At 39.5% G+C, this 23,712-nt stretch overlaps 1 protein-coding gene across 1 annotated transcript in view; it reads right to left on the reverse strand.

Annotated features, from left to right (window-relative positions):
* The window catches only part of LOC149160853 (uncharacterized), a 322,505-nt gene that overhangs the window by 33,205 nt on the left and 265,588 nt on the right, over positions 1–23,712 (reverse strand). The window contains exons 7-8 of the mRNA XM_089436805.1: positions 11,721–12,072; positions 11,450–11,597 (exon numbers count right to left, since the gene is read on the reverse strand). Coding sequence (XP_089292931.1) covers positions 11,450–11,597; positions 11,721–12,072 — 500 coding nt within the window. The remainder of the gene's footprint in view (positions 1–11,449; positions 11,598–11,720; positions 12,073–23,712) is intronic.

The raw sequence follows: 23,712 nt of genomic DNA on the forward strand, positions 1-23,712 counted from the left end.
CAATACATGTGACTACAAGAATCCCAAAAAGAACTGCAAAACCCTGGTCTTCCTTTGCCAAAAATTGCAGAGATACAGTGAGTAATACAATAAGAGTTTCTCCCTCAAGAGTCCAACCATGAAAATGACCAAGAAAGTACATAATATAGGCAATCTAACATCTTTTCTTGCCTCTAGGGGTCGAGCTCATCATCCTAGGAGCTGTTTCAACCAATTCTAAACAAAGCACTACAATCTAGACAGTCAAAACAACTTGCCTCTATAAGCTAGGAAACCAATTCATTCATTAAATTTTTGCCTATCTTATGAATGAATCTTCTAGAAGAGATAAATAAGTGTCAAAATATCATAAAATTACATCATTTACAACAAGGAGGATGAAAATCAACTCCAAAAAGTCAAATCCAGTCAAAACTGCGTTTTGCTGAGCTGTAGGTTGATTCCCTGTGCAAACTGCCTGATGGGTCGCGCGCAATTCCTGAATGGGTCGCGCGCCTTTGGAGGCACTTTTGAGGCACTTCCAGGTGTCCAAATGAGGCAAAAGTGGGCTTGTTGGAAAGGTCTGGATGTCTACTTTCCAACCCAAGTGGAATTTCTGAATTTGGTTGTCATTTGCCCCTCCAAAATTGCAATCTCCCAAGACTGCTTCCTGTGTGTCAAAAATGTGGCAGAAAGTCATTTTTTGCTTGTTTTTTGACTTTCTGGAGGCCCAAAACTTGGTGAAATTTCTTGGTAATGGCTGAGCAAGTGTAACTTTCCATGACAAATCCAGAAATGCTGAGTTTTTCCAAAATGGAGTTGCCAAACGAAAGGGTCGCGCGCCATTGGTGGAGAAAACCTGTTTTTTGCCAGAAAAATAAAAAATGACCCAAAATGCTCAAAAATTTTTGAAATTTGGGCTGGGAGTCCCCAATCAAATACCATGCTCAGTCAAAGAGGCTTTGGCCAAAATTTGGAGTGGATCGGGCCTTTTCCGTCGTTTTAGTGCCTTGGCCAACTTCCTTGGATCTGGCAATTGTAATTTTGACATTTCTATAAAACCATGACACCTGTGCAAAAAGTGAAGGAGGTTTTTCTTCTTTGGCATGTTATGGACAAAAACCTCTCTCAGTTTTCCAAAATTCATCTTTGATTGCTATGAAATGGCTTTTGAGTGAAACTTGTCCCGATGTGTGGAACAAGGGATTTTGTCGAAATGAAGAGAAATGAAGGGGATAAGAGGCTTCTAAATTCTTGGGGAAATTTTTGGAAGTAGGGAGGGATGTTAGGAAGCAGAGGAAAGTGGAATCTCAGAGATTGAGCGAGGGGAAGGGGTCCAAAAAGGCAAAACACAGGCCAAACCTAGAAAATTGCCAAGTTGTAGCTAGAAACTAGGGTTTGTGCAAAAATGAGGAATTTGGCGGATCTAAGGGATGGGAAGTGTTTAATAAGGTACATGAAGGATAGGGGAAGGTGTATGAACATTTGGATACAAGTTTTTCTAATGATTTGACCATTCAAGAGAAATTAGCTTTCAAAACCCTAGGAGAGGGAAATGACCTTGCCTAGGTGCAACTGAAGCATGAACAAGGTGTAAAATGACTCATTAGACACTGAGATGATAATGAAAACCCTATGAATGATGATAGACTCAGCTGAATAGTGACATAGATTGGCATTTAGGCAACTTTGAAAAGAGTGAGAGCAAACCCTAGACCTAATGCCTAGTGACCAAATTTTGCTTGAAGACTCACTGAAATGACAAAATTTGACCTTGACACTCTGAGACCACTTTGTAAGAGCATATTTGATCACTGGAGGAAGGCTGGAAAGACTGACACTAACATTGGCTCCAATGGGGATGATAGCTCCTTGGAGGTGCCAAGAACCGCAGATCTCTGGGAGAGCAGACCAGCGCCTTCGTCCATTGGGCTATGGAGTCCATTATTTCGGCAAACGATACAAGACTTTGACTCATTTATTGACTGAAACTTGATTCAAACCGACTCAATTATGAAACCTACATGACTGAAAACTGACTCACAAATGACTCATGACTGACTTAACTAAAACAAGAACTTACAAAGCTTATTGAAGGGCAGCAGTCCATCAAGATTTGAAATCATGATGACAACCACCTGTGTTTCTTACAAGACAATATACATCAAACTATATCAAAATGCCAATGCAACCAATCAAGCAGATGCCTTCTTGATTGATTCTCCTGATTAGATCTTCTGGTCAACAATACAAACCTATCACTGGGCATCCAAAAACATAGCTGACCATGATCTCCTTCATCACTGAACACAACAATAATCACTTTCACTGCCGTCTGCAACAAACTTGCTAGAGGATCGTAAAAAGCATGAAGATTTGCCACTGCCACCTCCTGCTGAAAGAACAAGGTGTCCTTTGTTTCAAATTCTGATCTGCCTTCATCATGTGCTTCAGTAAAAGTATGCTCATAAGTTTCAAAAAACTCCGAACAAATGGATGAGCAGATCTCTTCTTGGAAAAACATTTCAGCACATGAAACATATGAAGAATCTGAAAGGTAATCCTGTATGCTATGATCTTCTGTAGTCTGACAATATGGTAGGTCATCTTCATATGATATCACAACCAAATTATCAAGATCCTTATTACATTCTTCAATATTATCAAGCACAAGATTATCATGTATGTTGTCTACCACAAGGTCATTCAGAGAAACTTTTTCACTTGCTTGAGCAAAGATCTCACCTTGTTGTTCATGAGCTGACTGAATGACCTCCTCATGAAGACTCGGTTCTAATGACAGACTGGCAGCACGACTGAGAACATTTGAATCCATACCGCTGTTTATGATCTCAACAACAAAATTCTCCTTTTCAGGATTCAGCTCAAGGTATTCTTGGTCATCATAATCTGAATGTAGTTCTGAAGTAGCTGACTGGACATTACCACACTCTACAATCAGCACTGGACTTACTTGCATGCTGCTGCCTTCTGTGGGAAGATCTGAAATGTCATTCTCCCTTTCATCATTTTCAGCCATATGGCCATCTTCAAGCTACTGATCTTGATTCTGCTGCAAAATTTCCTGATCATCTTGATGGGTATCCACTAGGTTCTCTTCATGTTGTTGAAATGGATTCTCATACAGAGCCTCCATGATCTCAACATCCATAAAATTATCATCTTCATAATATTTCTCAAGGCTTTCAATAAAACTATAAGCATGCTTGCAACAGTCTTGAACTAAATTTAATGATGGATAAGATGCTTGATATCTTTCAATGAACAAGGCATGAAAATCCTTTAAACAGTAAATACAAGCAGGCGGCAAACTTTCATACCAAGATTGGTCTTCACCTTCTAGAGTGGCCAGGAATATCTTCATCAAGCAATCTTCAGGAAAATCAACCTTCAACTTGCGAATATGCATATGAAATCTAACTAGATGTAAAGCAGCATCCTTCTTACCATCATCATTAAATGTAGGCAAATTCCTTGACCAATCTACCTTCGGAATTTTATTTGGAAAACCAGGGATGTGATCTCGGCTCAGGGGAGCGTATCTTCTTGCAATCCGATCCATCTTGAAAAGCTCAAAGCTACTGATCTCTCTGCAGTGAAGTCACCATGAAGCACAGGTTGCTGGATTCTTCAGTGAAAAGAGTCGCCAGGTGAATGATTTCAGCCTTGTCAGTGTCTGATCGTTGTCCACTATCAACAATCAGATCTGAACTTGATACATGTACTGGGGTAAAATGCAAATGAAGTGTTGTATTCACAAGCTCACGGAGATGGACTGAAGCAGCGTTTATCTACTTCCGCTTATGCAAAGCAAAAGCGTTTCGAAGGCTACCTGGCATAACTTCAGGCTCCGTCTAAGACTTATGAAACAAACACATCAACCCACAAACAAGTTTGTTCTTCCCAGTATGGTCGCCAATATGTTAGCGCTTGAAATTTCACCTTAGGCTGAGAAAGGTAAACTCCAAGGCAACATCAAACCACTTAGCCTCGTAGCTAGCCCTACGAGGCAGGAGAGGGCTCTCTCCGGTCTATCTCGGTAAAGATCTTCAACGGGCGAGATAGCCAATGAGGAAACACTGATTTTAGGCTAGTAAACTGATCTAAAGGTTTAATTTGGGATTTTTAGGGTTTTGGTGGAAAGTTGGGGAAGGGCAAATTTTGGTGCGGGGATTGGACACAGTTTCTGCAGGGGGTTCTTTGGGGCGAGGTAGGAAACAGTATTGATGCCTTTGATAGAGGTGGATGGATGAGAATGACCGGTGAGGAGTTAAGGAGAGCAAGCAATAACCTTGAATTCCCCTTAAACAGTTGAAAACATTCATATTAAGCAAACTTAAAAGCAGAGCATGACAGTCATGAATTCTACTTTAACACTTCATTTGCCTAATTTACAGAAGGAAAAGTAAGGAAATGATTCACATAACACACTTACAAGTACAAAGAGAAACACACCATCAATACATGTGACCACAAAAATCCCAAAAAGGACTGCAAAACCCTGGTCTTCCTTTGCCAAAAATTGCAGAGATACAGTGAGTAATACAATAAGAGTTTCTCCCTCAAGAGTCCAACCATGAAAATGACCAAGAAAGTACATAATATAGGCAATCTAACATCTTTCCTTGCCTCTAGGGGTCGAGCTCATCATCCTAGGAGCTGTTTCAACCAATTTTAAACAAAGCACTACAATCTAGGCAGTCAAAACAACTTGCCTCTATAAGCTAGGAAACCAATTCATTCATTAAATTTTTGCCTATCTTATGAATGAATCTTCTAGAAGAGATAAATAAGTGTCAAAATATCATAAAATTACATCATTTACAACAAGGAGGATGAAAATCAACTCCAAAAAGTCAAATCCAGTCAAAACTGCGTTTTGCTGAGCTGTAGGTTGATTTCCTGTGCAAACTGCCTGATGGGTCACGCGCAATTCCTGAATGGGTCGCGCGCCTTTGGAGGCACTTTTGAGGCACTTCCAGGTGTCCAAATGAGGCAAAAGTGGGCTTGTTGGAAAGGTCTGGATGTCTACTTTCCAACCCAAGTGGAATTTCTGAATTTGGTTGTCATTTGCCCCTCCAAAATTGCAATCTCCCAAGACTGCTTCCTGTGTGTCAAAAATGTAGCAGAAAGTCATTTTTTGCTTTTTTTTCACTTTCTGGAGGCCCAAAACTTGGTGAAATTTCTTGGTAATGGCTGAGCAAGTGTAACTTTCCATGACAAATCCAGAAATGCTGAGTTTTTCCAAAATGGAGTTGCCAAACGAAAGGGTCGCGCGCCATTGGTGGAGAAAACCTGTTTTTTGCCAGAAAAATAAAAAATGACCCAAAATGCTCAAAAATTTTTGAAATTTGGGCTGGAAGTCCCCAATCAAGTACCATGCTCAGTCAAAGAGGCTTTGGCCAAAATTTGGAGTGGATCGGGCCTTTTCCGTCGTTTTAGTGCCTTGGCCAACTTCCTTGGATCTAGCGATTGTAATTTTGACATTTCTATAAAACCATGACACCTGTGCAAAAAGTGAAGGAGGTTTTTCTTCTTTGGCATGTTATGGACAAAAACCTCTCTTAGTTTTCCAAAATTCATCTTTGATTGCTCTGAAATGGCTTTTGAGTGAAACTTATCCCGATGTGTGGAACAAGGGATTTTGTCGAAATGAAGCGAAATGAAGGGGATAAGAGGCTTCTAAATTCTTGGGGAAATTTTTGGAAGTAGGGAGGGATGTTAGGAAGCAGGGGAAAGTGGAATCTCAGAGATTGAGCGAGGGGTAGGGGTCCAAAAAGGCAAAACACAGGCCAAACCTAGACACTTGCCAAGTTGTAGCTAGAAACTAGGGTTTGTGCAAAAATGAGGAATTTGGCGGATCTAAGGGATGGGAAATGTTTAATAAGGTACATGAAGGATAGGGGAAGGTGTATGAACATTTGGATACAAGTTTTTCTAATGATTTGACCATTCAAGAGAAATTAGCTTTCAAATCCTAGGAGAGGGAAATGACCTTGCCTAGGTGCAACTGAAGCATGAACAAGGTGTAAAATGACTCATTAGACACTGAGATGATAATGAAAACCCTATGAATGGTGATAGACTCAGCTGAATAGTGACATAGATTGACATTTAGGCAACTTTGAAAAGAGTGAGAGCAAACCCTAGACCTAATGCCTAGTGACCAAATTTTGCTTGAAGACTCACTGAAATGACAAAATTTGACCTTGACACTCTGAGACCACTTTGTAAGAGCATATTTGATCACTAGAGGAAGGCTGGAAACACTGACACTAACAGCAGGAAAACTCATCTTGAGACAGTTAATAGGCAGTATGATTTTCCCAGGCCAGGCAGTGCAAATTCCTGGATTCCAAGTTTTCTCAGTGGGGTTCAAGTAAGTCCGAGGGAGGGCGAGATTATTGGCAGAAGGGAGAAATTTCTCCAGATTTATTTTCCTGTAGATTTGTCGGAGGATTGCCAATAAGGTATCCAGATTATTGTACTCATATTTTATTGTTGCATAATAATAAAATAAACCCTCATCTGTTGCACCAGTTTTCCCTTCAAGGTTTTTTCGGGGACTATTGTCCAAAAATTATTGTGTCGATTTTATTGTGTGTGTGCATCTAGTTTCTCAATTCTAACATTTTATTCATCTTTTGCAGAATTTATTTGTGAGGAATTGTAGTGTGATTTATTCAATATTAATCGGGAAATTAATACAATGCTAACTAGTTAGAAGAGTAAATTCCAATAGCTACAATTTCAAGGAAATTTCACATGCAACATTGGACATTGTGTGTGACTGGCAGGTGGTTTTCATCATGGGTTGGGTAACATAATTGGGGCCAAGACCACGAGAGGAGCATATGACACCCTACAGGTGAAGTGTTGGGAGCCAAGGGACTCCTATCACTTGCAGAGCATCATTCCATTCCATGGGAACCTACAACACCCCCTGCAGTCTATGCTTTTCCCCACATTATTCATGAGATGATGCACTTGGACCAGCATGCCCCTAGCCAGCTTACTAGTATGTATAGGCTATGGGAGCAGACTTGAGGCCCAAATGAGGTTTGTCTCACCACTTGAGACATGGGAGGGCTAGAACCATACTCTGAGCCCTCAATGTTGGATTAGAACCATCCTATTCTATCACCAGGAGACCGATGAGACCCATTTTGTTCCCCAAACAGAAAACTAGGGCCCACAGGATGATTTGCATGGGCATTTAGGGACCAACCCATAGATCAGGATTTTTTTAGCCCTCTTCACTCGAATCGGCATAGGAGGAGCCCAACACTTGCCCTAAAAGGGCCTAAGCAGGCATGACATCATCATTTCAGCCTCCTTTGTGGGCTAATTTTTATGTTTTGCACTTGCTATGAGGTTGGCATGTAACCTCACTTCGTATCAAGCACATTCTTTTACAATTTGAGGGTCTCTTTGGCTAAATAAGATATCATTTGACATGCATAAATAAGAGAGCTCATTTGACTCTCTCATCATCATCAAACTTGTGAATTTCGAACCTCTTAGAGAATTCGTACTTGATTCTTGTGGGTGATTTTGGAGATACTTGGATGCATTTTGATATATGGAAGTTGATTTTGACATTCTTTGCAGTTATTTCTTGGTCTAATGGAAGGATATATTGCATGTTATCTTGTAAGTGGAATATTTTGTTGAATATATTTTTCTGGAATGTCTAGTGCATGGAACTATTGATTGTACGTTGAAATTGTGTGCCCTAATTTGTTGAAGATCAATTTATTGAAGATTATCTAGATGAACGATGTATGCATTACTCATTGTAACATGTAATGAATGTTCCTAGTGGAGTACTTCTTCTTATTCTCCATTATTCCATTAAGTGGGTAATTGTTGAAATTTTGATAGCTAGGGCATACAATTTCGACCTCCTTCATAGGAATTTGGCTTATCTTAAACATCCTTGACTCCATATCCCCATACAACAAGGCATTAGTCTTATCACTTGATGATCAACCTTATATTTTCTCCATAAATTTCTCTTCTCAAATTTGGTCCTTTTAAGGGTAGGGAGGAAAATAGGGCTCAGAGAAAAATTTTAGGCAGGAGTCTTTTTCGTGATTTGAGAGCCTAAACATCAGGAGATAGGTCTACGTTGCCTAACCTATCAATTTGGTGGGCATCCACTCAAAGTTCATCCATAAAATGTCTTGCCCTAGATGTTTCCCTAAGAGGGAAACCCTAGTTTCTTTTCTCACAACATGACGACTTTCTTAAGGGTTTCATGAGCCCTGGGATAGCTGATTATCATTGTAAAGAACCCTTTCTATTTGTTCTTGACCTTGTGAACACTTGTTTTCACTGAAAATCTCAAAACCCTAGCTCTTGAACCTTCTTTCCTAGAGCATTTTTTTAGAGTGTTTTGCTTCCTTTAAGCTGTTGAATTTGTAACTATGGTCAGGCTTCATAATGTACATTTGGTCACTTGATGTAATTGTATTTATCATTCTAAAGCATATTTATAAATGCTTGAGTCAAAAGAAAAAAATATTTTAAGTCAAAGTTCTATTGTGACTTTTAAAAGATATAAATTTGAATTTTTGAAATGAAAATTTTGGCTTCAAAAGTGACAAGTCAACATCCCTCCATGTCAAGTTGGCCCTAGCCAAGAGACACATCCATTCATCCTAGACAGACTACTATATAAAGGCAACTCGAGCTCCTCAAATTGGCAATTTGCATTCTCACAGGATAGTTTTGGGGCAAGTGAGCAAAGGACAAGAAGGACAAGAAGGCCAACAAATCTTGCATTCTCACATTCCATAAGGACTACCCCCCATAACCTGCTATTGGGAGACAACTAAAATAGAGAGGGCAGGGATCAGAGTGACAACCCCTACCCTGAGTCGTTGTCACACCGTGCCTATACAATTTGAGCGACAATAGGTCAACAATAGCCCAAGCCTTGAGGGCACCCACTCCACAGGTACCCAAGCCTTTCAAAGAAGTACATGGCCTTAGCAGATACAACATTGAGAGAGTTGAGCCTCTTGATACAATGAGTAGATGTTACATGTCCCAGAGAACCTTCAGGACCTAGGACATTGGTCTACTTTGAGTTAGCGCAAAGGATTCTTCTTGAGGAGACCATTGGACCTAGTGTGCCCCCAAGCTAGCCTTAACACAGCCTGATGGGCAGGACCTGATTTGGAATCCAGATGAGAATTATCTCCCATTAAGAGACTAGGGAGGGCTTGTTGCACCTGGAGAAGCCTTAACGCTAGAGAGAAGGAGGCCTTATTTGATAGTTTGAGACCCATGGAGACCACATGATGGCACCCCAAATGCACTTGGGACCCAGAGGAGGATTTGAGGTGGATTTGAGGGAAATTGCTCAAATTTTGGATGATCTAGGCATTTTGACACATTTGGGCACCTCACAACACCTTGGCATGGCATTTGGAGCCTTAACTAGGCATGACATCAACATTTTGAGAGGTTACGACTCACACATGTGCACATTTATGTCTATTTTGTCATTAAGTTAGTAGGTTGGCTTGTAACCCAACTTCATTTGAAGTCAAACTTCTTGTTAGGGGCTTCATTAGGCTAAAATACTTGAGGTAGACCTCATATAAGTAGAGGTCACCTTCATTTCATTTGTATCATCACTTGTGGATCAATTCAGACCTCTTAGAGATTTCGACCTAGCTAAAATTTGTCTTGTATCATGTGGAGATGTGATCCGTTGTGGAATTCTTGCTTATGGAGCTATTCTCTTGTTTTGGAGATGTCATTTTGGAACAATAAAGGATTGGTTCATGCACTTTTCTTGTAGGTATTCTTTGAATTTGAATATCTTTATGGCTATTGCATGGAATGGATATTATTATGGTTTTTGTGTGCTAGTTATTATTAGAAAAAAATTATGAAATCTTCGCAATGGTATTGTGTGCATTACCCTTTTAAGAATTTGTGTGAGAATCCGATGGGTGATTCTTCATGTCAAGCTCTCCTCATTGACTTTGTTCCCTCATAAAATGAGAGCTAGGGTATGAAGCTAGGGTTTCCATATTCCCTTACTCCATCCTAGGGTTTAGTCTTTTCTCCTATTTAAATCTCCAATTGACTCCATTACCCAAGGTCAAGCATTAACCTTATTCACATTGTTGATCACACCATAAACCACCTACCAAATACATTTTTCTCCCCTTCTTCATTTCAGCCTCTTAAGTAAAGTTGCTAGCCTAGGGTTAGGATTAGAATTCAACTGGGGTTTATGCGTTGGCTTGCGGGAGGATTCAACGTGTAGTTGTGAAGTCATTGCCTCAAAATCACCTCTTTCACACGGCTAATTCTTCCTTTTAGGACTGACATCATTTTCCCTAGGCAATTTTTGCCCTAGATAACCCCTAGTCTTGCCTTTGGCTTCAACTTAGGGCTTGCTGAAGGCTTGTTGTTCCTAGGAAATTGATCATATCTACTTATTCAAGCCTTTTCTTGGTCGTGTGCACCTAGGTAAACCTGTTGACCTTTCCTATTCTAAAACCCTAGGTCACTTTGTGCCCTAGATAGGCCACTAGGAGGCTATGCATTGCCTTGTTTGAGCTTGTTGAGCCTTGTCCTTAAGTTGAGTACCTATCCTAGCTCTATCCTTGTCACTTCCAAACCTTGGACTTGATATATCCTTTAGGTGACCTACATAGGGAAGCCTCCCTTGTGGTGAAAATCCACTAAAGAGCAAGAGGTAGTGGTTGTGGTGACAATGGGCCACACCTCATAGTGTTGTCACTTGGTCTAGCTCTTGCCTTGTGAGCTCCCCTCACAAGACCTACTAAATTTTGAGGCAACAATGTGCACATGAATTAAATAAATGAGAGAACAAAAGGAACAATGACAACATTATCCACTATACTCAACGACTATGCAATCAGTACACATGCTCAACAAAGGAGACAACACATAATATACAATGAGAAGACCCCATCCATTATGACCAACCAAATCAAGATAGGGAAGCTTTTAATGCAATAGAGAGGATCATGTACATGACAGTTGGGAAGCAACTATTCACTCCACTAATCAGAGCTTCCTCACTAGGACATCATATTAATCATGTGAACTAGCTCACAACCCAATTTATGAGCAGGTGCATTGTTATATTATAATTAGAAAACATCCTAATAATGCTTCCATAGACCACATCATTAAAGACAAAAAGGACTACAAGATAAAATATGACCAAGTGACTAACATGGGGCTATTTCTGACTATTTAATAAACTGATTCAAAAAACTGTCTTTTGTTTTTAGTTATCAAAGATTACGATAAACTATCCAGATAAAATGAAGATGATAATGATAGAAAAACAATTGCTAAATATATTCTATTAACTATTGGTAATAGAAAAAAGTCTAGTATACAAAACATGATGCAAGAAAATTTTGGTGCAACAACAGCAAAATATACTCACTTTTCTTTTGTTGTTGATGCTGAAACTTAAAGGACCTTCACTCCTGCTGCTACTTCCAATCTGACTTGTCCAATTCCATAGCTTGACAGATGCATCATTGCTGCCAGAAATAATAAACTTGCCTGCCTCGCCAAACCTTGAGAACGCCCTGCATATATCCATCTTATTTCTCATTAGAAATAGCTTACATCCCAGTTAGGATATCCACTTTGATTGTAAACTAATGTTAGCATTGATAAATTAGAACAGGGGAATTATAAGGTCTGCTTACACACAGGAAGCAGCAGTACTGTGACCTCCTAGACCTGCATGCAATTGGATCCTCATTCCCTTTGTAATTTCCCCACTTGCAATGTTCTCATTTACAATTGTATTTTTTGATGATTTGGACTGAAATCCTTTTCTAGCACGTGATGACTGCTTACTTTTTGCTCCTGTCACGTGTGACTCAAATCTGAGATCAATAATTTCAATGGTGCCATCACCTCTTGCTGCAGCAACAACCTGGTTTTTTTTCCCATCCATATTTTCCTCTGGAACCGCCAAAGCATGAACAAAAGGAGGATTACAAATTTGATTTGTACTCGAGGCATTTTCTGCATTTTCTGTGGTGGGAACTGCTGCTAACATCCAAACAAAAAATCGTGAACAGAGAAACACACAATGTCAGAATAATATGTACTGTAGTATATATCAAATTTTACTCTTCACATCTACTTACTAAAACATTTTGTGTTGACCTCAATGTTTTATACCATCCGCATGCAAACTATGATAAACATATTTACAAAATTACAGCCAATCATCTTCAGACTTCACAAAGTAAACTTATCAGATAAATATGTACACAGAAATGGCATGATGGAAATTTAGTAGTCAGTAGCACTGGATTAGCAATACAAACAACTGAACCAAAATGAGCAGATATTTGAGGGAAGAACTTTTGTTCACATGTAAGCATCAGTTTTGTTGGGAAGTTACAGTAACTGCCATCATTACAAAGGTTGCGGAAGTTTCAATTTTGATGGTGACAGGACATCATTTTCATCATGATGTTGTATATTTAGTAATTCACAGATTGCCATTTTCCTATTATGTCAGGTTGCTTGAAATACCAAAAAAAGAAGATTTTTTTAAGTGTTAAATGCTTCAAAACAATTTCATAATTATAAATGTAAAAGTGAATTAAGTTGCTGAATAAGCACATTTATAACTTCCGAGCAAGTTAAAGCTCACAAGTGTCTAGCCAGTCATTGGCAATATACAATAATTCATTTTGGACTAGAAAGTAGAAGAAAAAATTGATACACGATACAACCACCCCTTCTACATCTTTTGAAAATGGCTATTATAATTCCTTCTACTATTTCTTTTTCCCAAAAAAGCCTTGCTGTGAAAGCCAAGGGATGCATCCCCACATCCATCGATGGCATTTCCAGTAAGTTTCCTGTTGTAGACTATTGTGCCCTGTTAACTCTCAAATTTTTATAATTCCACCAAGACTATGGGATGGAGGGATGCAGGTGTGGGGAGATGCACAAGGGGGACGTGTGGGAGTACCCTCGAATTTTAGGGAAATTTAGGGGGCTCAAGGTGACATTGGGGTGTATATATATATAATGAAAGCATAAATACATTGATCCATACATCATTGAATTAAATAATGAAATACAATGTTCCATACTCATCATTCATACTGATGCATACATCATTAATACTCATCATTCATCCATACACCATGAGATTCAATAATGAAAAACATTGATCCACATTCATCATTTACCATTCATCAATCTAGAATCTACATTGATTTAAATATTAAATTCATCATTCATCATTCTAGATTCTAAACTCATTTAAAATTGTAATTCACCATTCATCATTCTAGAATCCAATTAGTACTAAGCAAAATAGACTATAGGTAGATACTAAAGCCTGAAGACTGGAATAATAAATTGATAAAACTCAAACTCAAAAATAGTAAAGAGTGATGAGACAAAGAATCAGTCTGAGGTCATCAATATCTAGAGTCAAGACTCAAAAGTTAAAACTGAAAATTAAAAATGGACAATTAGCATTGAAGATGTTATCACTCGGAAATTTTTCTTGATTGTAACAAAAAATTCCCTCTAAGGTAACCTTTTCAAACCAATCTTATAGATTGAAAGCTAGCCCCTTCAATCCAGAGAGGGCTCTCTTTGACAACCTAATCACTAAGCTTAGCAACTAGCTGTGTCTTTAAACAATGACTAGATATTTAGTAGGGTTGTGCTGGAAATAGGGTTTGGTCGGGATCAAACAATTAATCCATTGGGCGATGAGGTCAATCAATAAGGTTTAAGTGCAATTACCAAGATGTTGACTGTGTGAATCAAGATGAACATAGGCAGGGTAGATGGCAGACTGTAGACCTATCAAAACATCATTTGAGATGGGAGTAGAATAAAGAGATAACAATCCACTATAGCAGGGCATGAAACATGAATCTTGCAAGCTTTAGAAGAAAGAGTGCAGATGTTTAAAATATATGAACTAGAGCATTAAAATAATGAATTCTGTCACATTATCTTATTTAAACATCAGAAGACAAACCATAAATTGGCATCACATAGGAAGGAAAACTATCACTAAAGAAACATAGGTTGAGTAAACCATCACAAGAATCTTTGTATTATTGATCATAATATTCTAGTCATGTTGGCACTTGTAAAAAATCATATAATTTGACAAACACACAACAAAAAGACCTCTTTGTTTCAGAATCCAACCCTTGGTCCTCCTTTTTTAATTTATAGAAAAACTACATAGGTTTCAGATCCAAAATCTGTGGAAAGTCTTAATTACAATAATCATCAAGATCCAAAAGAAATGGATCTAAACATATCCTCACATATCTCTCGTTTGTTGTTTGAGATAATCAAGGAGGAGATAATATCTGATCCCCAAGTTGAATTGATGAGGTGGCCTTCAACTATTAACTTGGCATTTTTATAGGAAACTGAATTTTGAAAATATGGAAAAATATGTTGGAAAATGTAACCATGTTCGGTCTTCAATAATGTACTTGAGTCATTATGTAATGTACTTGTCAAAAGAATAAAGGAAAGATTTATTATTATTATTATTGTGACTTATTAAAGCATCGGTTTCATGCTTGGGTCACCATGTTTTAGGTCAAAGTCCCCATTGAGGACTTCTAAGATTTATTCTGAGTCTATAGAGTTATTTTACATTTAAAGAGACCCTTCTTGGGCTTTCAAATCATATAAAAAGGTTAAATATTGAGTCAAATACAAATTATGTAACCTCCACACCATGTCGGCCTAAGAGAATATCAAGTCGGCCTAAGGACCCTATTCGACCCCACAGGAAGCCTATAAAAGGAAGGACATCGAATTCATTTGGAGTATCATTCTCTCATCAAGTTCGAATTCTCTTGTTGCTGGGTAGAAGTGCGAAATTCTCTTGTTGCTAGGCAGAAGTGCGAAATTCTCTTGTTGTTGGGCAGAAGTGTGAAGTTCTCTTGTCACTGGGAAGTCTATTGTTGGGAAGCCGAAGTGAGTGCGAGTTTGGGGAAATCTAAGGAGACAAGGAAAATAAAAAATTTTGTCTCTCTCTCTCTCTCTCTCTCTCTCTCTCTCTCTCTCTCTGTTTCGTGCCCTAGATTAGGAGATCGAAGTCTTCCAAGTTTCACTGTTGTCGGAAGCTGCCAGTTGTTGTAAGTTGTTACATAGTCGAAGTTGCTGGGAAGAGGTCGAACTTCTAGGAGGCTGACTTGGTGTGCAGGGAAGGTCTAGTCTTGGTCTAGGGTGAAGAGTCTCAAAGAATACTACTGAGAGGAAGAATTATCTTGACTGGGTTTCCCCCTCGAGGGGGGTTTTGCCCTGGCATGTGCCTACATCTAGTGTCTATTTTTTTATGTGTTGCTGCTTTTGGTAATTGCTTGATGAACTAAAGAAAGAAGACATAAAAAATAATAATAATAAGAAACATCACATAATTATCCAGATCAAGAAAATCTTTACTGCCTTTTTGATTTTCCAACATGGAATCAAAGCTTTGGTGAAGAAGGAAGAAAAAGGTAGTTTCAAGCACTTGATCCATTCATAGTTACTATCTTAGGGAAGGAGTTTATTGTATTCAAGGAAGATTTCTAACTCCATCAAGGGTTAGAACAAACTTGAAGGAGCCTCTAACTTCAGATCCTTGAAGAAGAGGATTGACCTAATCGTCGAGAAGAACAAGGTGTTGGATTTGGCAAAACGAAAATGTAAAGAAGTCTACAGAAGAACCCAGTGATGCTGACAAAGCGAAATTCAAGGATTTAGAATTGGTGGCTATGAATTTGATGGTAGAAGGGATAAAAGACAGTCTTTTCCCATTCATAGCTAACATCGATCATGCTCAAGGGATGTATGAAGCCTTGTTGAAGTTGTTCACCATTAAGAACATTGGTACAGTAGCAAGTTTGAAGAATGAGCTAAGGACTACGAAGATGACTAAAGAAGATACTTTGGCAACCTTCTTTGTGAAGATAGCTAGACTCAGAGATGATCTCTTGGCCATCGATGAGATTGTTCCGGACAAAGAACTAATGATCACTGCTCTATTAATATTACCACCCGCTTGAGGTGCATTTGTTGCAGGTCTCAACAGTTGGAAGGTAGCCCCCACCTTTGAAGAATTATGGACTGCCTATAGTCAAGAAGAATTGAGGATCTCAATGGTTGCCAATCCTGAAGGAGTATCAAATGCTTATGTTGCTCATCATAAAGGAAAGAGATCAAAGGGACCAAGGAAGAAAGTTGACATGTCTAAGATAGAGTGCAATCAAATGTCATAAGAAGGATCACTACAAAAGTGATTGTCCTAAGAATCCAAAGAATAAGAAGAAAGGAAGAGATCAAGCAAACCTTGCTATGGAAGGAGACTCAAAGAAAGTCAAGCCCGAAGAACCCGACATTAGGAACTTACACTATTAATTCCTTTGCTTATAGCTTTACATATCTTGTTTTATATGTTTTAGAAATTATAGGAAAAGACACTTTTGCATAGTTTGTAGGTTTCCCTCAAGCTTTAGAGGGAGGCCCCAACAACTCCCAAAGATAAGTATCTTGCGTCTTTTCAGTTTTGGGTTCTTATACTCATTTAGTTTTAATTATATTAAATACTAATCATCTTTCTCCCTATGTTGTCTTGACTAGGGAAAAAATCTGAAAGAAGGAGGATCTCTCAAGACAAGGTTAGTCAAGAAACAAAGGTATGCCTTGAATATATTGATTGAAAAGATTAGTCATTTGATTATCTATTACTAACTCTGTTATGACTAGCTGTATTGAATCTTAGTGATTCTTGTTTGGGTGATTCATCTCTTGATAAATCTACCCACCCCATTCATACTCTTGATTATGTAGAACCCTAAATAGGTTCTGGAAAACCCTAACTGAAGGGTATGCTAATGTGAATGTCTAAAATTCTAAGTAACTAAGGGATGTTGTGAAATGCTAGTTGAAGTTTTATTGATGATGTCTTGTTTAGGATTATGGTATGATCGGAAAACCTAACTTGTTAGGATGGAATGATAAGGTCTAAAATCTCAAGTCCTTGAAGTTTTGGTTATGTTGGGTTTGCTATGTTTCTGCATTGGAACCCTAGCTCATTAGGGTTTGATCGAATGTGTGAGCAAGACCCTTGTATTGTCTTAGAATTGATTTTCTTTGGTATGTGTGTTTGTCTGATCAAACCCTAGTGTAATCAAAATGATTGCGTGTCTAACTCTTATTTGATATTGTTGTGAAGTTGGGTTTGACTAACACATGATATGAAATGCATTTTTCATGATGATAAAATCTAAACATATATATAGATGCCCTTTTGGTTGAAGTCCTAGGTTGGTCTAGGTCAGATGTATTAATGTTGTCAGACATATGATATGCTTATGAATGATTATGAACTCCTAGATATGTGTGTTGACCTAGTTATTGATGATCATAAGTCTTAGGACTTAATGAAAATCCTTGTCTTAGGACGTAATGGAAGTCCTTGTTTTAGGATTTAATGGAAGTCCTTGTCTAAGATTCTAGGATGATGATATTCGGAAATCTAGGGTTTTTATAGCTAAACCCTAGTGAAGTTGAAATTGTCTAGTATGTGTGATATAACAATCTGAAATCTATTAGATGATTGTTGGAAAATGAAAATCTAGGTTTTTGCAGTTAAAATCCTAGTGGTAACATTGTCTAGTGTGAAATGTAACAATTTGGGATCTATGAATTTAATGATCGTTGAAATTGTGAAAATGGAAATCTAGGGTTTTAGAATTGAACCTTAGTCAAAGTAAAATCTCTGGAATATGGTGATTTGAGATTTGTGATTGCTCGAAATATGGTTGAAATTGATGATTTCTCGGAAATCTAGGGTTTGCAACTAACCCTAGTAGTAGTTGGTCACATTAGCAATTGACTGATGGCTGATTGAAAATCTAGGGGTTTGGAACTAACCCTAGTGGAAGTTGGTCAGGTTAATGACTAAGTTGTGATTAACTTTGATTGATTTTGTATAAAATCTAGGATTTGTATGTATCCCTAGTGAGAATTCTAACATATATATTTTGAAAGGTTGTTAGATGCTTTGTAGATCTATATGTACTTTGAATTGTTTCTAGGGTTTGCTATATGATGTAGTAAGGTATGTCATACCTTTGGAAGACACATTGAAACCCTAGATGGAATGAATGTCGTTAAGGAGTAGTCTAGGGTGTATAAAGTCCCTAGCAAGATGTTGAAGAGTATATGTATCTTGTTTGTAAATCTAGGTATCTAATATGAATAAAGTTGAAATGCTTCTGTGATTTTGATATGGCTAACATCATGCTTCTGTAGATTTGGTTGTACTTGCTATTGAAGTTGTGCAGGTACACAATCTTCAACTTGGTGAAGATGCTCATTGATGTGGTAAGCATGATGGGGATGATGATAACTCTGATGAAATGGTTGGAAGCCATGAAAGATTCTCCGATGTCAAAAAGAAGAAGTTGATCTCCCGAAGGAAGCATGAATAGAAGAGATCTCTAATCAATGAATGGATTGAATTGATTTACAATGAGCAATGAACCTTAATAAATAATACAAATGTATTTCTAGAAATAGAAACAGCAATTTTCTTCTAAGAAACTGCTAATAAGATCACAGACGATCTTATCTGAATGAGTATTAAACACTAAAATAGCATTATTCTAATACCCTCCCTTAATGCTCAATCTATTTACAACACCTATAAACCCTCTGAATTTTACAAACTTATCAGGACCAAGGGGCTTCGTGAAGATGTCTGTTGGCTGCTCCGTTGTGGGAACATACAGCAACTGAACGGATCCGTCTTCAATAAGTTGTCGAATGTAGTGACAATGAGTTTCCACATGCTTTGTTCGTTCATGGAAGACTGGATTCTTGGCAAGTTTGAGCACTCCCTGATTATCACAGAACAAGGGAGTAGGACCTGCCTGGGAAACATGCATATCCGCAAGCATACGTCGACGCCAAACTGCCTCACAAGATGCCATAACTGCTCCCTGATACTTTGCTTCTGTCGAGGAGAGAGCCACTACCTGCTGCGTCTTACTAGTCCAGGTGACAGCACCGGATCCCAGACTAAACACATACCCAGCTGTAGATTTACGGTCATCAACCGAACCAGCCCAGTCAGAATTTGTGTAACCATTGAGAGTGGGATCGGAACTCTCAGTGTACAGAAGTCCATAATCAAGAGTGCCACGCACATAACGTAGCACACGCTTCGCTGCTATCCAATGATCAACCTTAGGAGCTGACATGAAGCGTGAAATGTAGCTCACTGCAAAACTGATGTCAGGTCTAGTGGCAGTAAGGTAGATGAGGCTGCCCACTAATTGCCTGAATAAAGTTTCATCCACAAGTGGTGAGGATGACTGAGCTGAAAGTTTGAGCCCTGGTTCCATAGGAGTTGTGGCAGGTTTGCAATCCTGCATTTTGAACCTGTCCACAAGATTTCTGGCATACTTGGACTGAGAGAGAAAGATGTTCTCAATCTGCCAGACTTCAACCCCCAAACAGTAATGAAGAAGTCCCAAATCTGTCATATCAAAAGTGCTACACAAATCCTGTTTGATCCCATGGATCAAATGTGCTAAGCTGCCAGTAATGATAAGGTCATCCACATAGACAACCACAAACAAAATATCATCACCAGTATGCTTGATATACAGGTTTGCATCAGATGGACTCCGCTGAAAGCCATGATCTGTTAGGTACTGATCAATTTTCATGTACCAAGCCCGAGGAGCTTGTTTCAGACCATAGAGTGCTTTGACTAATCTACAGACTTTCTATTCTTGACCAACAACCTTGAATCCTGGAGGCTGCATCATGTAGACTTCTTCCTGTAAGTCACCATTCAGAAAAGCACTCTTTACATCCATTTGATGGACTTTCCAATTGAACTGAGCTGCTAAGGCAAGGACAAGCCGTATGGTACTCATCTTGGCTGTAGGAGCAAAGGTCTCCTCATAGTCGATGTCTTCCTTCTGTGAGAACCCTCGGGCAACAAGGCGAGCTTTATACTTGTCTAGGGTTCCATCAGCCCATTTGCAGCTAATGGGCTTTTTCCCTGCAGGAAAATCAGAAAGGGTCCAAGTGTGATTCTTCTGAAGACTCTGGAATTCAGCTTCCATAGCCTGTTCCCACTCAGGTGTACCCTTAGCCTCTGAATAGGTTTGAGGCTCAAAAATACTGTGTAGGTTAGCCATAAGAGCAAAATTTACTGTAGACTGTTGTTTGCTCTTATTTCTGGAAGTTCTACCTTCAAGGAGCTCATTATCCCGGAGATCACCAATAGTTTTAGCCCACCATTTAGGCCGGAGAGTAGAGGAACCAATATCAGGAGGAGGTGGAGGAGGCTCAGGAACAATAGGAGCAGCAAGAGGAGGGTTATTTTCCGGAGGAAGCTCAGGTAGTGCATCATCAAATATTGATGCTGCATCATCCCTCCCATCAGGTGGACCTACCAGAAGAAGAACATTGTGAGGCTGATCCTCAGAACACTGCTCAAAAGGAGGAGACTGAAAGAATCCTCTGTCTTCATCAAATACTACGTCCCAACTGAAGCTAAGACGACCAGTGGCTATATCTATCAGCCTATAGGCCTTGTGGTGATCACTGTACCCTGTCATCATGAGTTTTTAGCTTTTGGAATCCAACTTAGAGCGCTTAGTAGCTGGAATCCAAACATATGCAACCGAGCCAAATACTTTGAGGTGACTGATCTTAGGCTTACGACCAGACCAAACTCTTCGAGAGTCTTCCCCTTAACAGCCTGAGTAGGTGCTTGGTTAAGAAGATAGACAGCAGTAAACACTACTTCAACCCAGAATTTGTTCGAAACACTCCTGTGTTGTAACATGGAACGAGCCATTTCAACAACCGTACAGTTGCGACATTCGACAACACTGTTCTGCTAAGGAGTGTAGGGTGCAGTTAACTAGCATTTGATGCCATGAGTATCACAGAAGTTGGAGAAAGAAGAAGAACAAAATTCCCCCCGTTATCTGTCCTAAGAGTTATGATATTACAACAAGACTCTTTTTCAACTAAGGACTTAAACTTCTGAAAGATACTAAATACATCAGATTTATGTTTTAGAAAATACACCCACATCTTTCTACTGAAATCATCTACAATAAGAAAAGAATATTTGCAACCAGTAATAGAAGATGTATTCATAGGACCACAGATATCAGCATGAATTAACTGGAGTACCTTAGATGCGTGCCAAGATTCTCCATCCTTGAATGAAGACCAATGTTGCTTGCCAACTTGACAGGCACTACACACTCCCAACTGCTGAGTCTGAATATCAGGTAACCCTGACACAAGTCCTTCCCGAGATAGCTGAGAGAGATACTGAATGTTTAGATGCCCATATCTCTAATGCCACAAAGTGTTGATGGGAGAAACATGAGCTGCTAGAGCCACTTCTGGAAAATCACCAGTGTCAAGAAGCCTGTATTGGCCATGATCTTCTAGGCCAACAGCAACCGTAAGACGAGTTTCCTTGTCAATAATGGAGCACTTGTGTGCACTGAACACCGCATCGAGCTGAGGAGAGTTCCTCATAATCTGGCTGACAGACAGCAAATTAATTTCCATACCAGGAACATAATACGCATTCAAGAAGATGAGTGTGCGCCCACCAAACTGGATCTGAACTGTATGTTTTCCAACCACTGTGTACTCCTCACCTCCACCGAATACCACAAAATCACTGAAACAGTGAAAGATGAGAAGTCAATAAACCAGTCACGCCTGTGAGAGAAATGACGTGATGCACCAAAGTCAATGTATCAGGCAGAAGATGGGGCATGATCTGAGGACCTCTTAGCCATAAAGGCATAAAAAGCAAATTTCGTCTGCTCGGAATGTTCTGCAACATTCGCTGTCTGATGAGACCTTCCCCATTTCTTCTGTTCAGAAGCAATCCTCTGTCGGCAATCCTTCTTCATGTGACCGAACTTGTGACAGTAATTACACTGCACATTTTTCTTCCTAGGAGGATCAGAAGGCTGAGAAGAATCTTTCTGCTGAAAGGACTGAGAGGACTGATATCTGGCAGCAAAAGCATTTTCTGAGGAGGCAGATGAAGCACCACTACCAAACTGCTATTTCCAACAATCCTGCTGCATGAGTTTGGTGGATAACTCTGGAAACTTCAGATCAACATTAGTGGAGGTAATGTTGAGTGTTTCTATGAAGTGCTCATAAGATTTTGGTAGACTTTTCAGAGTGATGACTACCAGATCTTCTTCCTCCATGGTCCGACCAATGGTTTCGAGCTGATCTCGAATGTCTTTAATCTTGTTAAGATGTTCTTGTAAAGACATACATTTGTCCATCATGATGGAGAACAACTGATACTTTAGAAAGAAAGCTCTGCTTTTGTCGAATGTCTCATGCAGTTCCTTCAAATGTTGCCAGAGTTCGGCAGCTGTCTTGCCGGAAGGAATCTGTGGTAACTGATCATCAATCACAGAGAGTTTAAGAAGCATAACAGCCTCTCAATTTCGATCATCAAATTTATCTTGATCGGCACCAGTTGTACCAGGACTGAGCTCTTTGCCCAAAACAAATTGGTCAAGACGCCTATATTCAAAAATGGTCAACATTCTTTGTTTCCAGATGTTATAATTGGTGCCATTAAAGCATTGATTGCCTTCCAACATCAGATTGGTTAACGAGGCCATATGCACATTTCCCAAGACACGGAAAACAACAAAGGAGCATGGCACAGATTTCAATGCAGATGCCGGCTGATCCGGACAAAATTTGATAGGTGCTGGGAACAAAATTCAAATCAACTGACGCGAAAATGGAGACACGGAAAACGATGCACCCAAAAAATTCTGACGACCACCCAGTTGAGATATTACAAAACCCACATCAAATCTGTAATCAGAAGAAGTTTTCGATAAATAAAAACAGGTAAAATACCTCGGTCAATATTAATGTTGCAGAGGCTTTTAATGATGATGCTACTGCAACGAACAACTTCTGATGATACAGTAGTTCCTCAAGACCGTTGTCATGCTATAATACCGTCGTGCACCCAGATCAACTGCCCGCTGCAAAAATGATGGTGCTCTGTGCTGCGAAGGTCCCCGCGCCACTCTTTCCCTCAATGAAATAGTGGCCAGGCTTCCTAAACACTCACCCAACGCCTCTTCATGAATCGTGGAAGTATTCCGTAGCTCGATGGTCAAAATAAAAAAAATAAAACGCAGAGAACGGTGCCTGCGAGATGAGATATGGCCTGACTCCCGCGTCCGAGTGGCTCGTGGAACAGCTAGATCTTTCGATGGTGCTGATGCTGTGTCCCACAATATTTTTCGAATTCTCGAGCTGGAGCTGGAGCCACTAGATGATGGACGTTGGACTCTTCTCTCGCCAATGGAGAAACTCGCCAGGCTTACCCGCAGCGAGTCTCACAAGCTGCTCTACGAAAAATCGCGGCCAAATCGCTTGCAGAGGCACAGCAATGGCAAATAGCAGAGGAAGGCGGATTTTCTCACCCTCAGCGAAAGAAAGAAGTGAACCCACCGAAATGGCACCGAACTCTTGACGAACAGGTGTCCTTCTGCTCCCGTAGAAAGCACGAAGAAACTATCGGATGATGGACATCGGACATGCCTGCGTGGACTGGTATCGTTGGACAAAAAAAATACGGTAACGTTGGAC

This window comes from Pinus tabuliformis, chromosome 5_2 (assembly GCF_031772625.1).
Source record: "Pinus tabuliformis cultivar Carrire ecotype Pingquan chromosome 5_2, CPIR1, whole genome shotgun sequence".
Taxonomy (NCBI): Eukaryota; Viridiplantae; Streptophyta; class Pinopsida; order Pinales; family Pinaceae; genus Pinus; species Pinus tabuliformis.